At 35.0% G+C, this 17,329-nt stretch overlaps 1 protein-coding gene across 6 annotated transcripts; it reads left to right on the forward strand.

The window, feature by feature from the left end:
• The first annotated feature begins 4,413 nt into the window (after positions 1–4,413).
• On the forward strand, positions 4,414–16,941 carry LOC110602337 (protein ENHANCED DOWNY MILDEW 2). 6 transcript variants are annotated; one of them, XM_021739831.2, is made up of 20 exons: positions 4,414–4,611; positions 5,307–5,722; positions 5,809–5,905; positions 6,920–6,973; positions 7,060–7,134; positions 7,221–7,360; positions 7,955–8,051; positions 8,141–8,239; positions 9,350–9,597; positions 9,695–9,853; positions 9,972–10,487; positions 10,664–10,811; positions 10,937–11,038; positions 11,489–11,581; positions 12,968–13,009; positions 13,405–13,515; positions 14,987–15,061; positions 15,162–15,280; positions 15,378–15,441; positions 15,526–16,941. In XM_021739831.2, the coding sequence occupies exons 2-20, from the start codon at positions 5,310–5,312 to the stop codon at positions 16,762–16,764; spliced, it is 3,891 nt and encodes a 1,296-aa protein (XP_021595523.1). In that variant the 5' UTR covers positions 4,414–4,611; positions 5,307–5,309; the 3' UTR covers positions 16,765–16,941. The 6 variants fall into 6 exon arrangements, with proteins under 6 accessions (XP_021595523.1, XP_021595524.1, XP_043806835.1 ...); XM_021739832.2 differs by having other exon boundaries at positions 7,060–7,113; XM_043950900.1 differs by lacking the exon at positions 7,060–7,134 and having other exon boundaries at positions 6,920–6,994.
• Positions 16,942–17,329: the final 388 nt, after the last annotated feature.

Here is a 17,329-nt window from a genome sequence, read left to right on the forward strand (position 1 = left end):
CTCCTTTCTGCGACCTGAACTTTCTCTTTCGACTCCTCTTTCTTCTTTTACTCTTAATTATAGAAACATTCAAGCCCACTTTCTCTCTCTACTCCTTTTCTCTCCAAGTAAAGCTGAATAAGAGCAAAAATAAATTTAAAAAAAATATTTTATTATAAAATAAATTAAATTTTATGAAAATTTAAATATTCACTTCAAATATTTGGATAATATATATTTTCAAAAATTAGTCATATTATATAAAATATATAATGTTAAAAAATTATCATAATTAATAACTTTACATTTAAAAAAATATTCCATCATAATTATAATTAATCAATAATTAACATTACCATAATTAATATAATCCTAACATGATTTTAATCGATAATTGATAATATAATCACAGATATAATTAATTATATTTTATACTATATAATCCTTATATCCTATTATACAAAAAGCAATAAAATGAAAAATATTTTTTTTCTATAATTCTAGATGGTATCAGAGCGAGTTTCAGTCTAAAAGTTTAGACGATTTTTTTCGCAATCATTATTTGCCATAATACTTTTCCCAACCTTCTCTAAATAAGAAACAGCAATGGTCGATTCTTCTAGCCAGAGTCCAGCCGATCAATCCCAGGCAGTAACTAATCTAATAGTAAACCTGTCACACAAACTCTTTCTGTTAATTCAGAATAGCCAAAATACAAATCATAAATCAAAAAAATCAAATTACTCTTGATTCAGCAGATCTCACTTTTCCATCGCCGGCGACAGTTACACATGTTAATAATGTGCATAGTACTAGTGGTTGGATATTTGATTCAAGAGTCACATACACTATGACCAATGATCCTTCAGTTATTGTTTCCCGAACTCCACCCACCAAATTCAATCTCCTAAACGCTACCGGTGGCTCATTCCCAGCTACCAGTGGCTCATTCCCAGTCATCGGTGGTGGTATCATGCCTATAACCCCACTGTAAATGTCTCCAACTGCCGCTATGTACCCTCCTTATCTTGCAAATTACTCTTTATCAGTCAAATTACCAAGTAGTTAAATTGCAAAGTAGTCATGTATCCTCATTTTTGTGTTTTGCAGGATATTCATACAGACACGGTACTGGGCCATGGTTTTTGAGAAATATGGATTGTACTATGTGGAGGAGGTCTCGAGTGCTGGGTCGGCTCACTTAGCTCAAAGGTCTTCAACCTGATAGTTGTGGCTCTGGCACCGGCACGCTTTGGCCATCCCTCAAGTGAATATCTTCGTGCTTTGTTTTCTGAATTTAAATCCATTGATATCCCTATTTGTTCTTCATGTGTACTTGCTAAAAGTCATAAGAGTACTTATCATATTTTCGCAAATAATTATGATACTCCATTCTCAATAATAAACTCTAATGTATGGGGGCCTGCTCTGAAAACTATTTCTCATTATTATAGATACTTTGTTATTTTTATTGATAATTGCACTCGTGTTACTTGGATCTACTTGTTGAAATATAAATACGAAGTGGCTGAAAAATTTTACGACTTTTTTCTCATGATTAAAACTCAATTTTACAGCACCATTCAAATCCTCCGGTCTGACAATGGGGCAAATTTGTCAACAATCATCTTCAAACCTTTTTTTGGAACAATGGGGTCATTCACCAAACTACTTGTCCGTATACCCCACAGCAAAATGGGATCGCCGAAAGAAGAAATCGGTACATCCTTGAAATCACCCGAGCCTTATTGTTTGAAGTCTGGATTCCTTCTAAGTTTTGGTCCGAAACAGTTGTTACTTCTATTTATCTCATCAATAGACTCCCATCTTGGGTTCTTAATTTTCGATTTTCACTGCATACCTTGTCTTCTTATCACGCCATCCCTTCCCATCTAAACCTTCCACCTAAAATTTTTGGTTGCACGGTCTATGTTCACATTCCTAAATCACATCGTACTAAACTTGAACCATGTACTCTTAAGTGTATGTTCCTCAGTTATAGTGTCCATAAAAAGGGTTATCGGTGTTTTGACCCAATCTCTAAACGGCTCTTCACCACTATGGACTGCACTTTTCTTAAAGACAAGTATTTTTTCTCCTCACCAACTGGCAATAAGGGGGATAATACAACAGAACCACCACTTTCAAGTTGGCTTAGCTATCCTCAGGGAGAGTCAGAAAATCCTCAGGGGGAATCAGAGACTGTCCATCCACTTTTCTTTCCTAAGTCTACACCAGAACTTCGAAACACTGATCATCCAGTCCTCAATCTCAACACCACAACCAGAGCCTGCCATCGTAGAATATCCTGAGGAATACGCCACTAAGGTATATGAATCTGAACCCTCTCCTTCCTCTAATAACTTTACCATTGAACCCATCTCCCTTGAGTCTTTTGAAATAGGCCATTATGTACTACCCCCTAGGAGTAACAGAGGAGTACCACCCATGAGGTATGATCCAGGATTTGTGGCAGCCAGATCTAAGTATCCTATGACAAATATTACTAGAGGAGAGAATCTATCACCTCTGTTTATCACTCTACAGAAAAAATATTTGCTTAGAATGGATACCAAAGGATGCCACAGAGGCCCAGAAGGACAAGAGATGGATTGAAGCAATGGAAATCGAGATGGATGCCTTGGAGAAAAATAAAACCTATGAGAAATGCTGGCTACCCAAGGAAAAACAAACCAGTGGGATGCAAATGGGTGTTTACTGTAAAGCATAAGCTGGATGGAATGGTGGATAGATATAAAGCCCGACTGGTAGCAAAAGGATACACTTAGACCTATGGAGTCGACTACTCTAAAACGTTCTCTCCAGTAGCAAAAATTGATACAATACGGGTCCTATTCTCTTTTGCTGCAAACCTAGACTGGCCACTTCACCAGTTTGATGTGAATAATGCTTTCCTGCACAATGACCTAAAAGAGGAAGTTTACATGGATGCTCCATCAGGGTTCACGAGTGAATATAGACGGGGAGAAGTGTATCGATTAAGGCGAGTCTTATATGGGTTGAAACAGTCTCCCAGAGCATGGTTTGGGAGATTTACTAACGCAATGAAGAAATATGGATATCGGCAGAATAACTGCGATCACACCCTGTTCTTGAAGAGACGAAGAAGAAAAATCACGTGTTTGATTATATACGTGGACAATATGATTATAACAAGGGACGATGTGGACGAGATCAAACGGTTGAGGGACAACTTATTCCAAGAATTTGAGATGAAAGACCTGGGGGGTTAAAACACTTCTTTGGGATTGAAGTTCTCAGGTCAAACCAGAGAATCTTGATATCACAGAGAAAATACATTATTGATCTGTTAGCCGAAATAGGAATGATAGACTGCAAGCTGGTTGATACTCCAGTAATGGTCAATCATGAGTTGAGTAAACATTCAGAAGAATGACCAACATATAAAAGGAGATACCAAAGACAGGTAGGAAAGCTGATTTACTTATCACACACCAGACCAGACGTGACGTATGTTGTGAGTTTAGTAAGTCAGTTCATGTACGATCCAAAACAAGACCATATGGAGGCAGCATTGAGGATTGTTCGATATTTGAAAGGAACAGCTGGGATGAGCATGTTGTTCAAGAAGAATGGTCATCTTAGTATTAGTGGATATACAGAAAGCAAGAAAATGAAAAAATATTTTTCTTTCTATAATTTTAGACTTTATTTTTTTTATAAATTTTAAAATATAAAATCTATAATATTTATATTTTGTTTTATAAATTTATAAAATGATATATATTGTCGCAAAGAGATTAGTTTGTGAAAATTTATTAAATTATTTGAAGTATCTATTTGCAGATAACATGATTAATATAATGTTATTAATTTAATATAATTTTAATATATTAATTTTAAATAAAATATTTTTACATTAAAAATATTTGTTTATCAATTTAGTAGATTTTATGTAATATTTAATAAAAATAAATATCATTTTTGTAGATTTATAATATAAAATATTAAATTTCTGTAAAACTTCATTTATTTTTATAACAAAATAAATCTATTTTATTTTAAAACAAAGGATAACTGAATTTTTTTTAATATATTAATTACAATAAAGTTATCCGATTTTAATAAAAATGGAATTCTTTTAACTTACATAATAATAATTTTTATACGATTTATTGAAATTTAAATAATTATATAGTTTTTCTAATCTCTATATGATCCGGATATCAGATTGATGAATTAAAATATTTGATGCACACAATTTTTAATAATTATTATAAAACTGAATTCTAATTATAAAATTATTTAATTTGGTTATTCTCGGTACCTTTAAGATAATTAATTCCCGATTTTTTTTTTAAAAAATTTGTTTTACATATTTGGCCTTTTTCAATTTCCTATTTTATTATAAACAACAATAATACGTATATATATGAAATGGAATTCCGTAATTCCATCATAAGCCGATTGCGCATTAGTGGGATTTCAATTTCTCCTTAAAATCCCTAGACCCTTGAATTAACGGACACCGACTTGTCCTTCACCATTGTCGCTTTCCCTTACCGTCGCCAAGAAGCCCTATAGCTGCCTTTGCTACCCCTCTGCCTAACTGCCTTGTTTACGTCTCCGGCGCTGTTCACTGTGGCTGAGGTGATCTTTCCGATTAAATATTCAGTCATTGCTATCCTTTTCATGCTTTATGGATGCTCTAGTGCTATGTGAAAAGAAAATTGAACCTCTATCATGATGTTATTTAGTTGTCTGTCTGATACAATCGTGCTTTATTCTTTTAGATAATTTTTCTATTATCTTTTTGTTTCTTTGCGTTGCGTCATCCTGGATTCAATGTTTCTGTCCTAAGTTCTCTTTAGTTTTCGATATTTCTTTTTATTGTTAACATAATTTATTTGACGAACCAGCGCCTGTTATCAATACAGTTATATTGTAGTGACTTAGAAAGGGTATATAAGCATGAATTTGTTCATGATTTATTTGATTTTATGGTCTACACACACACATTTTAAAATTTTTGCATGTATGCACAATTGTTTTGGGATTGGACTAGGTATCAATACAACGTGATCTTTTATGGGTTTCCAAGCAAGAATGGAGTAAAGATGGTTTGGGCAAGTTCCGGTACTTTTGCTTATAGTAGTAATGGGATTAGGGATGAATATGTGTAAGAAGGGGTGAAAACTTATTGGGTTGTGGTGGTGTGTGTATGACGAAATTTTCAGCCATTCTTGCTGGTTGCCTCTCATATCGTTGCTATGCAATTTTTTTAAGCAATATTTTCTGAGCACCTATTTTGAGCTTTGAAAGAGGTACGTGGAATTTTTTGTTAGGGCATGGCATCTTCAGATGACGAGGCTGATGCTGGGCCAAGATCTGTCTCAAACTACTATTTTGTGGATGATGAAGATGCACCAACTTCATTCTCAGTGTTACCATTTGATTGGAGCGAAAGTGAGAGTGTCAAAGAGGTGGAAAAGCAACAGATATTCTTGCAAGGGAGTGTAGACAATGGACTTCAGACCATACACAAGGAAGTCAAAGCATGGAAATTTGATCTCTTGAATGAAATTCCACTTATATCAGTGCTCACAAAGGAGAATAATTGGATCAAACTGGAAAAGCCGAGGAAGAGCTTTGAGGAAATAATAAGGACAGTGTTGATTACAGTGCACTGTCTTCATTTTACAAGGAGGAATCCAGAGGCATCTGGTAAATCTGTGTGGGACCACTTGTGCAGAGTTTTCAGGTTCTCTTTTGGATGTGTCTCATGTTTCCTTTATCTTCTATTTGTCTTTTCAGTTCAAATTGTGACACATATTTCTAAATCTATAGCTTATACGAGGTTAGACCTTCTCTAAATGATTTGGTGGACCACATGGCTTTAATATCTGAAGCTGTTAAACGGGATGATTGGTTAGGGAAGTCCAAGGTTTGCTTCCTTCTCATTGCATATTCACTTGTGCACTTTTTTTTTCGGTGCTAAAAGAAAGCCCCTTTTTCCTTTTCTTTCTTTGGAGTGATATTAAACCCTTTGGGTAAACATCTGGGGATTTCATCATCCTTAATTATTAACTGGAGTCTGTGCTTGATCTATTTTTCACATTTAGTCCCTTATCTCTTTGTTCAGGCCTTCTTTGAAAGGCGTCTATTTCTTTTCTTTTTTGCGTAATGGAACTTGGTGCATTTTTGTCCAAACATTTTAATTTTGAAAATTTTGTCATAATTACCTCCGTTGCAACTATGTCCAACTGGCATGAAATTCAATGTACATGCATGTGTAGGTGTGTGTGTATCAATTTGAATAAAAACGATAGTCAGAATTAGTTGTAAGTCCTTCACCATGCTGTAGTCCCATATTTTTTTTATCTGAATTGATGTTAAAATGTAATTTTTTTTGGTTCCAATTTAGATTAATTTTTGCTGTCTGGACATATGCAATTAAGTTTTGAAATCAGGAAAAATGACAAAACCTGTGAAGTTTTTTACTTTTTTGAACCGTTATGCCACTTTTTTTTCTTGTATTTACAATTTTCTTATTACAGTATCATCTAACCTGCTGTTTGAATAATTTTTCATTGTTTCACGTCTGCCTTATCTATATACTGTTATATGCATTATGAAGTGGTTATCTGTTTAGTTTCTTTCTAAGTTGATGGAGTATAGGATTTGGATGTTGCCAAGACATATGGCTAATCACCTATGACTGGTTTGCTGCAAATAATTGTTTTGATATTGTTACTTTGTGTATCTTGGTGAATGGTGCTGTCTCTATTGGTTACTGTAATCAGTTTTCTGTCAATTCCAGTGAGCTCTGGAGAATTGTATGTGTCCAAGCTATAATTTGAATCCATACCCTTTGTAATTTGATGTGAAATTATTGACTTGTTCTATTGGATTAGTCAGATGATTTCTGTGTTAACTTAATTATAATTGCCATGTGCAGTTTCTACTCTCACTTGTTGAGGAAAAACCAAAGAAGAGAAAGCTCTCTGATGAGGTTATATATTCTTTTGCACTGGTAGTTATGGTTTTTATTCTTTTATTTGCTTTCTGTGTTAACTTAATTATAATTGCCATGTGCAGTTTCTACTCTCACTTGTTGAGGAAAAACCAAAGAAGAGAAAGCTCTCTGATGAGGTTATATATTCTTTTGCACTGGTAGTTATGGTTTTTATTCTTTTATTTGCTGCACTTTATTTCCAAGTGATTATATTCTTTTGACTGGGTAGCTCATCATTTTTCAGGATGTTAAGTCTACTGCTCTATCTGCATTTATAGTTGATGATGACATCCTTGAAGATGCAGTAGAGAATGAGTCTGATGAAGATGAGGAGTTGTTTGATTCTGTTTGTACATTTTGTGATAATGGTGGCAACCTTCTATGGTATGTGCTTTTGCTGGTTGTTCCTCAGATTGGTTAGTATTTAAGGCATGTTTTCTATTTTACCTTGTTTTTGGTGATTGGTTTGCTTTCTTTGTTGGCATTTCTTCGAGTAAAAATTATTTCTTCTTGAAAACAAAATAATTTCCTCCTTGATGACTGTCATCAGGGTCATTGTAATAGAACTTGGTAATATATCAGGGACTAAAATATAGTGAAATGTTGTTAATTTTAGGGCAAGGGTCTAAACTACTGGGTTTTCAGTATAACTTAGGAACTAAAAGTGCTAATTGTAAAATCATGGGGATCAAGGTGTATGTTAAGGTAAATTGCTGTGGGTCTATTTTGCAGTTAACCCTATAATTTTACTGTATTGTGCTGCATTTTTTAGCATATTGTTATATACCTAGTTTTGGTTCATTGTTTGAGAGATGACCTTTGAGTGTTGTATATGTACTTTGAAATTTGTTTTGGGTATTTATATTCGTATAGAAAGCTAATTTCCCTATTTATGCTTTCTTTTTTGTTATGGTATTCTTTTTTCTTTTTACCTTGTCTCTAAGTTATGTTTTCCATTTGTGTTCTTATATCTCACAGCTGTGAAGGGAGTTGTATGAGATCATTTCATCCAACTTTTAATGATGGGGTAGAGTCTAAGTGTGAGTCTCTTGGCTTTACACAGCGGGAAGTTGATGTATGCTACTGCTACTTGAGTTTAATCAATTTGCTATCTTTTTTCCCGTCATCTTAGCATTGTCTTTTTCTTTTTTTCCCTTTTGACAGGCAATTGAGAGGTTTTTGTGTAAGAATTGTGAATATAACAAACATCAGTGCTTTGCTTGTGGAGAGTTGGGTTCCTCTGATAAATCTTCTGGTGCTGAGGTATGAGCTTGCTGTAAGAAAATGGATGATCTATTTTTATATGTTTATCGTTCTAATTTATGCTGTAGCCAATAGCCATCCCAAATGCCAATCGACTTGATTCATGTTATTGAGTCCTGTGCAGCATTGTTTACTAAATCTGTTTCAGAATGAAGAGCTTTTTTACTTTTTCTTTGGTAATTTGAGGAACTATTTTTAATGCTTTTTCCCAGTCGTGGAAGTTGATTAACCTCATATTAGGAGATAAATGTTATGTGGCTTATAAGTTGATATTCTGCATTTGAAGTTCTGGGAATAAATTTTCTAGCTTTGTCCCTTTGCCAGCACTGATGACTGATGAGTGGTTGGCAAGTTTGGTGGTAAAATCTTGAACAACCACATTCAATAACTACATTAAACAAATATTATCCCCAGCAACAGCTGCTGAATTCTTTTAGACAAATCTGCTTTATTATTGGATATTTGTGCTGGTCTAGCGTCTCCAATCAGGTTCAGGCCTCCAGCTGGCATGTCAAGTACTTCTTTCCAAAAGACTAACATCTTTGCTGATTTCTCACAGCTGTACCTCTCTGGAATCTTCTCCCTTTTTTTTTTTCTTTCTGCCTGCTCTTCCGTTTTTTTTCTTGTTCCTTTTGTAATACACTCTTTGTTTTGGGCCTTGATCCACAGCTCTTGGACTTGTGGCTGTACTGCTATCATAGTTCGTCCGGTTTCTTTTTCATATTATTTCTCTAATTGTTTCAAGAGAATGAAATTGTGGATTTGATTGCTGTCTGTTCTGAATCCTTGCTCATGCGGATTCTTTGGAGTGGATATTTAGCTAGTTGCTGTATAGCTTAAAATGGTAATGTCATCTAAATATTTGAGATCTATTGTCTGTTTTTTAGTTTTTAGATGGTCTGCGGAATATAAGTTTAATGCAGTGATGATTTATGGGGTGAATAACTTCATTTGATTTGAATTAAATCTGGATTTCTTTTTTCCCCCACTATTTCTTTGATAGAATGGTACCATGTCATTTCAACAAACGCCCTTCTATTTAAGATATATATATATATTTTCTTTCTATGCATCAATGGGGGCAAACTTATTCAGCCAATTAGCTTTCAGGTGTTTCGTTGTGCTAATGCAACCTGCGGTTACTTTTATCACCCACGTTGTATTGCAAAGTTAGTTCAACAAGAGGATGAAGTTGCTGTTGAGGAGCTTGAGAAAAAAGTTGCTAGAGGGGAGCCTTTTACTTGCCCCATTCATAAGTGCTGCGTTTGTAGAAAAGGAGAGAATAAGAAGATCAAGGAGCTACAATTTGCTGTATGCAGGCGGTGTCCCACATCATACCACCGAAAATGCTTGCCAAAGTAGTCTCTTTCCTATCACCTTCTGTTGTCATATACTTGTACTCATACACAGTTGTACATTAATTTATAAATAATTCATGCTTGAACGATTTACCAGGGAGATAGTATTTGAAAAGAAAGAAGCAGCCAAAGGAGAAGGGGAAGAAGAAGAAGGGGAAGAAGAAGAAGAAGAAGAAGGGGAAGAAGAAGAAGAAGAAGGGGAAGCAGCAAGAGCATGGGAGGATCTCTTGCCAAACCGTATACTAATATATTGCTTGTAAGCTTCATCCTTTAGCTCTTCTATTTATTTATTTATTTTTCTTCTCACTTTGATTTCTAAACTATATTTTGCTAAATATGGTTCTCCTTTTCCTCTTTGTTTTTCTTCAAACAAGAAAACATGAGATCGTTGAGCACCTTGGAACTCCGGTTAGAGACATAAGGTTTCCTGATGTGGAGGGAAAAAATAAAAAGCGGATGTTAGAGTTGCCTGGAAGCTCAAGGAAAGTTTTGGCAAAGAAAAGAAGGCTTACATCAGAAGATTCATTTTCAGCAAAAACTGCTGCTAAAGCACCTGAACACTCATATTCTGGTGTGAGAAAGTTTGCAAGTGCTGACAAAAGTGAAAAAATATTATCTGGATCAAATTCCTTGAGGAAAGCAAAAAAAAATGATGCATTCAGGAAGACTTTTAAGGAAAAAACAAAGTGTAACTCAACAGAGGTGGATAGGTCTGCAACAACTACAGTAAACAAGATGTCACTGGGTGACAGATTATATAGTTTGATGACAAAAAGGTCCGGACAAGGTAAACTCCAGAAGCAAGATGAAGATAAAAGTGTGACGGTTAAGACTTCTGCCAGGAAGTTAAGCAGTGAAATACCTGCATTGGATGCTGAAACAGAAAAGAGGTACCTTCTAAATTTTAGCTTCTGAAAGTTTAGACGCCTCTTATTTTTCATGTTTTCATTTTTCAGATTATTTAAATTCTAAGGGATTATAATAATGACAGAATTCCATAATGTTGATGTTTCTGTGTTTGTTTAATAATATCATCTTATTCTTCCAATAATTTGTTCTTGTGCAGAATATTGGCTTTAATAAAAGAGTCTGCATCATCAATCACTTTGGATGATGTTAAGAAAAAGCATGAAGTTCCATCTACACATGCATACTCATCAAAAACTGTTGTTGACAAGACCATTACAGCAGGAAAGGTGGAGGGTACAGTTGAGGTACATGCATTATCAATTCTTCTTAAACTTTAATCCATAATTGTTAACCATTATGTATTTTCACATTTTATATCTTGTTTACTTCAAATTGCATTTGATCAATACTTGTCGCCAATATAATGCAGGCTGTTAGGACAGCTTTAAGGAAGCTTGAAGATGGCTGCAGCACTGAAGATGCGAAAGCTGTTTGTGAACCAGAGGTTCTGAATCAGGTTTTTAGGTGGAAGGTAGTTGTCCAATTGCATCTATTAGCAAGCACTATTATTCTGTAAGGATTGCCAATTTAGAGGAATTGGCGCTCACTTGTTTGTTTTTCTTTTCCCCTTCTTTCACCTATTCTTCTTGTATGCACTCACAATAACCCCCGTCATTTTGCTTGGATAGACTAATCTTAGGACTGGATACTTGTTTCTGCATGTTCTGTTCTCATGCATTTAATGTTATTTGATTTTGGAGTTGTGACCTGTGAGTGCATCTGTTATCTTCGTGATGCTTTATTTAGAGATGATTGGTATTTATTATTAGTGTTATTATGGTTTTTATCTTTTGTGTCTGCCTGCTGTGGTACAAGGGCCCAAAACAGATCAACTTAGATGCTGGGCTATCGTACTTATTTGACTTTAACAACTTTGTTTTTGGTCTTCATTAACACCATTGCTTGTTTCATGTATCTCTAGAATAAGCTCAGAGTGTATCTTGCGCCGTTTCTATATGGAATGCGATATACATCATTTGGCCGCCATTTCACAAAAGTGGAGAAGCTCAAAGAGGTAAGTTTATATGTTGCAGAATGTACTATTATTAAGTTTATCTTATCCTTTGTGTTTATGTGCTGTAATAGTCTTCTTTACTACATTTCTGTTGAGTAAATCAATTTATTAAGCCTAGTAGTGTTCGCCATACTTTTCCTCCCTTAAACTACCTTGAACTTTTCTTTTTCTCCAAGGTAAGCATGTACACTGCCTAGTAGCTTGTAGCGTGTTGGAATTTTCTAGTTTTCATGCTAGTTCTATAAAACATTTAGCTCAACGCTATCTGAATGATCCTCTTGAGAAACTGTTATATTAGGAAGCTTCATAACTACTTGTCTTGGTAATGCACCAGATTTTGACATTTAAAAGACATAAAAATGGCAATCTACAAGAATTATGGACATAAAAGATTATGTTTTTGTTTTGTAAAGGAATCTTATGGTAAGTGGAACATCACTTGTTCAATAAAATCTCTACAATGTTCATGAGTTTTTTTTTTCAAAAGAAATTGAAAAGGTATTAAAGCTTAAGGGGCAAATTTTAGATCCTCCTGTGGTGCAAAATTCAGAATGAATCAGCAGTGTTTCAAAAAATAATGGCTGTTAGATTAGATCCTGTTTTGGTAACATGGAAATGACTGAAATGGACTGGCAAAGGAGCACAAAGAAGAAGAGGGGAGGGAGAGAGAGAGAGAGAGAGAGAGAATCTGTGCCCGGATAGTGGCAGGTGGTACCATCTGGATTTGTGGAATATATATTTTTTAATCCTGCTCAATTTGAATCCTGGAAGGGAGCAGTGTTTAATGGATATTGAAAAAGCCAGCATTTAATCAGGTATAACAAGACCAAATGCAATGAAATTGAGTTATTTCATTTTTTTGCAGTTTGGTTTTTGAAGTTCTAGTTTTGTTTCAACAAGTGGATGTGGAAATATTGATTATTCTTTCTTTTTTTTTTAAAAAAAAAAAACCTGAAAAATCATCTTCATGATTGCGGCTTTGTTGTCCAACAGATCTGCCTTAGGTATTCTGACAGGTTTTCTTTTGCGATATAGTGATCAACAATTGGGAGGTATTTAGGTTAATTGGGAGGTAGTCCAGAAAGTCAAGGGCCTTGCCAAGGCCAAGTGAATGTGATTATCGTTAGCCTCTTCTTATAATTGTTTAGTTGTTGAATTTATAAGCTATCCTATTCTTGGGATCATTTGCTTGCTAATTTGTAGTAATTTCTGTTTTTGTGATTGTTTTTAGTTGGGAACCATAAACCAAAATATCCCAGTTCCTTTTTCTCTCCTCTCACGCTTATTGTTTGATGATTCATGTTCAAATGAAAAGATTGTGTTGTTTTTGTTGATATATTTTTCATTTCTTGTGGAGAATTCTGAAGTAAGAAATCTAACATGCAGATTGTCAATGTGCTCCACTGGTATGTACAAGATGGTGATATGGTAAGAGTTTAAACCAATGTTTATACGTTGTCTTGACCTAGGATGGATATTTTTAAACTTATGCATTCTTTAAAATTCCAGTAGGAGAAGTTGGATGTTGAACAACTCCAAAATATTTCTTTTCCCTCTCATCTTTCTCATGCTAAGTTACTTCTTTTTTTCTTTGACACTCAAGAAAATCTTCTAGGGAACTTCAAATGGAACCTTCTCCTCATTGACACTAAAGAAAAGGGATGAAACCTTATTTCTTTTGTTCCCTTGTATAAATTTTCAAATGTATCATTCTCTACCTGAGAATTGCAGTTGTCTGTTTTTGTACTGAAGAATATATGCGAGCTATCATTAAACTTCTTTTATGTCAAATGCATATTGGTCACTAATACCCCTGTGGACAGGTTGTTGATTTCTGTTGTGGTGCGAATGATTTCAGTTGTCTCATGAAAAAGAAGCTTGAAGAGACAGGAAAGAAGTGCTCATATAAAAACTATGATGTTTTTCAACCAAAGGTAACCTGTATTTCACCTAATAAGGGAATTACTATGCCTTGTTATTCATATTCGATATTACTGCATAAAAAGCAATCTGTTGTCAACCCTTTGGTACATTCTATTTAATTTAGTTTAAGGATTGTCCAGCCAATTAAAGGTTTTGCTAGAGACCTCAGAGAGATTTTTTTTTGCTTTTCCTTTTGATGTTATTTGAAATTTTATGATGACTGCTCTTTCATTGTGCGTCTGTTTTCTTCACTTCGCCTTGTCTTGGATACCTTATCAAATCACTTGAGCTGAGAGAGCAGTGATGATAGAGTTGCTAGTTTAAGGGTGAAGCAATCTGGTCAAAAAGGTTTTATTGAATGCAACTAACAGAGAAAACAATGCTGTTCTTCTGCCCCCTAAAGAATTCAGAAGGAAGAAATACTGGGGAAATCAAATCATGAGTTGCAAATGCAAATGAAGTGCTCTAGAAGGGGCAGAACCATAGAAGCACCCTTTATGTTGAAAGAGAGCTTCTCCCCCTTCTCCATTTCTGCTGTCCAAAATGCACCATAAAAATCTGACATTGCTTCTAGTTTCAGGCAAAAATTTAGTTTCTTAAAAGTTATTTTTTATAATGAACTGTGGGAAAAAGTAAGTTCTGAAATATGTAGGATTTTTATGGTTTGAAGTGAATGTGGATTTACTTAAAGGTGAAAATAAGAAATGAGAAACTCTGGTACCTATTGGGATATTGTGGCTATTGGGATGTGCTTGCATATATGTGCAAATGTGAAATGCTGAAACCTTGTTGCTGTTTGAATAAATACTGATTACACATTTGTAGATCTCAAAACTTACGTTTTAATTCTTGTGAGTAATGAGAGCAACTGTAAATATTTGCTGCAAATATGTTAATTTGTGTGACTTGTCCCCTGTTGGCTCCTCTTTGACCTGTTAGGGTTTGTGTACAATTTAAACACTAGCTAATTATAACTTTAAACACTAATTATAATATGAAAAATGCTCCACAGCATAAAAAATGAGAAGTAATAACTAGAGATTGAAGTGTTCATTACAAAGTATGATCTCTTGGCCAAAATTCCTTCTATGCTTCTCTCTTTTATTTAACCAGGCAATGGATGTGCCACCAGGCTAACATGATTGAGCTTTAATAACATTCTAATGAATCTCTAATCTCCAAAGCCTTCTTTGTTTCTTAAGGTCCATGAGCAAATTTCAAAAGTTCTATTTTTGGAATATGACAACTAAAGATTTTGGGTTCTGCTATTTTTTTAGTTCTGATATAAAATATAGGAAAGGAGCTAGTTTCCCATCTTTGATTATCTTCCAGTTGCTTTGTAATTATTTGTCAAACAGGTGATTATGGTTAATTTTATTATATTGACTACCATGTTATGTTATTCCCTTGGGTGTATGTGCTTGTGTCTTGCATGCTTTGCTTGTTATTTGATGGTTTAAAATCTTTGTTTCTTTTTTATAGAACGATTTCAATTTTGAGAAGAGGGATTGGATGACTGTTCGTCCAGATGAGCTGCCAAAAAGGGGTTCACAGTTGGTTAGTAGTATGCTTCCCATTTGAAAAAAAAAAGAAAGAAGAAAGGATAAGATATGTGTATATTTTTTAATTCAATATGGACCTTTTGATTCTTGATCAGATAATGGGACTAAACCCTCCTTTCGGGGTTAAAGCAGCTTTGGCCAACAAGTTCATTGACAAGGCTCTTGAATTTAGACCTAAACTCCTTATTCTGATTGTTCCGCCGGAAACCGAAAGGTACAAGCTTACATTTGTTCCTCTTCCTCCCTCTCTCTCTCTCTCTCTCTCTCTCTCTTTCTCTCTCTCTCTTACTTCGTGTGATCCTTCTTACCAGGTTAGACAAAAAGCATACACCTTATGATCTTGTTTGGGAGGATGATCATTTTTTGTCAGGGAAGGTAATATATTAGTAATTTGTTTTTGTGCAAAAGGCTAAGAATGGATTTGTGTTTTGATGGTGGCTTGTTTATAATCCTTTTCAGTCATTTTATCTACCTGGCTCTGTTGATGAGAATGACAAACAAATGGAACAGTGGAACGTGACTGCCCCGCCTCTTTATCTTTGGAGCAGACCCGATTGGACTGTAAGGCACAAGGCCATATCTAAAAAGCATGATCATTTATCTATGCGAAAGGGAGAATCTGATTTGGTCAAAAGTTGCCTTGAAACAAAAATCCCTGATCATACAGTGGAAATCCACTGTCACAATGCTGATACTGCAGAAGTGACAGGTGATCTTTCCGTGGAACATAAAGAAAAATCAAATCATGAGGGACCTGTGGTTGGGGGTCGTAAAGAATGCTCTCATAAGAGTGGTGATAGAGAAAGCCAAGATAGTCATGGCCCTGAGAGAAGCCGGTCTAAGGAGGAGACTTCAAGGAAGATTAAGCATAGTGAAGATAAGACCAGCAAAGGAGCAGTTGAAAAATTACCCAGTAACAGATGGAAAGGTGGAACATCTCCTGGAAGTGATATGTACAAGGTAATGCCTCATTGTTCCCCGACCAATGTGGTCAATGGTAGATCCAGGCAGGAAGTTCCCCCATCTAGATCTGTCGAAATGCCCATGAACGGAGACGTTCGTGAAAATAGTTTGCCAAATTTGGAGTCGGGTATGCCTAGCTCACGTATGCCATATGGAATGGCTTGTGGTGGGAGTGCATCCTACATTCATGAAGATGTGGGAAGGAAATACAGCATGGACAGTATAGAGTATTCACATAGCATTCATGGATTTTCTCATGCCAACATGGAGGAACAGTCAACAGGGAACATGAGAGAAAGTGCAGAGAGTTTTAGTTATAGATCATATATGACAGAATTAGAAAGGGGACCAGATATGCGATCGCAAATTCGAGCTTATGGGCAAGATGTTGATTCTTCCGTCCAAAGAAATTATCTGGGTGGTCATGAACCCGGATACGGTCAAATGGGATCGCTTTCATCAATCCCTTATGGGCACATGGGTCCAGCTGTAGAGTCGTCTTATAGGATGAACATGTCTGCAATGCAGCGATACGCACCTCGGCTGGATGAATTGAACCATACAAGGATGAATGACTTTGGTCCTGATCCGTCCATGTTGAACCGAAACAATGCCTTGTACGATCCAAGAGCACCTCGACCAGGCGTTCCTGGCAACCATGGTGACTCGATGGGGTTTGCTCCAGGTCCTCAGCACCTTTATCCCCATAACTCAGCAGGTTGGCTTAATGAATAGTAAAATTTTGAAATTGTAGGCCTTAAAATTTAGTTATGGGATAATACAGGTGGTTTTCTTTTTGGCAGTTATATTGTAAGATAATTTTGTGCATGGTAGCTGGAAGTGGTTCTGCAGCTTTCCAAACAATTCTAAGAATGATAAATAAAGTATTTACGTCTAATTTCGTTTCGTTAACTATTTAATGTAAATAATTTCGTTTTCGTTAACTATTTAATGTTCGGGGCATATATTATGATCATTTAAATTTAGTAAATTGTTAGAAATTAATATATTTTAAATATTTTTACCAATACAATTAAGTTAGAATAAATAAATAAAGATTATATGAGCAGGCTGTGTAATAAGATGTCCAATTCTTTGGTGTGCTTTATTTGAACGTAATAAGTAATTTTGTTTTGGAACTTAATAACTATTAAAATATAAAGTTACTGTGGACCTATGTAAAACCACAACTTCATAGAATATATATATATATATTGGTGAAATAATATATGTTATTATATAATATATAATTAGTGCTCTATAAATATGAATAAAATAATTATTCATTTATAAAAATATT

The sequence above is a fragment of the Manihot esculenta genome, chromosome 15, assembly GCF_001659605.2.
Source record: "Manihot esculenta cultivar AM560-2 chromosome 15, M.esculenta_v8, whole genome shotgun sequence".
Classification (NCBI taxonomy): domain Eukaryota; kingdom Viridiplantae; phylum Streptophyta; class Magnoliopsida; order Malpighiales; family Euphorbiaceae; genus Manihot; species Manihot esculenta.

Coding starts and splice junctions, on each gene's coding strand:
- LOC110602337 (XM_021739831.2), top strand. CDS start 5,310: ATGGCATCTTCAGATGACGAGGCTGATGCTGGGCCAAGATCTGTCTCA. Junction 7,135..7,220: donor TTATATATTCTTTTGCACTG/GTAGTTATGGTT, acceptor ATCATTTTTCAG/GATGTTAAGTCTACTGCTCT. Junction 9,854..9,971: donor CGTATACTAATATATTGCTT/GTAAGCTTCATC, acceptor TCTTCAAACAAG/AAAACATGAGATCGTTGAGC.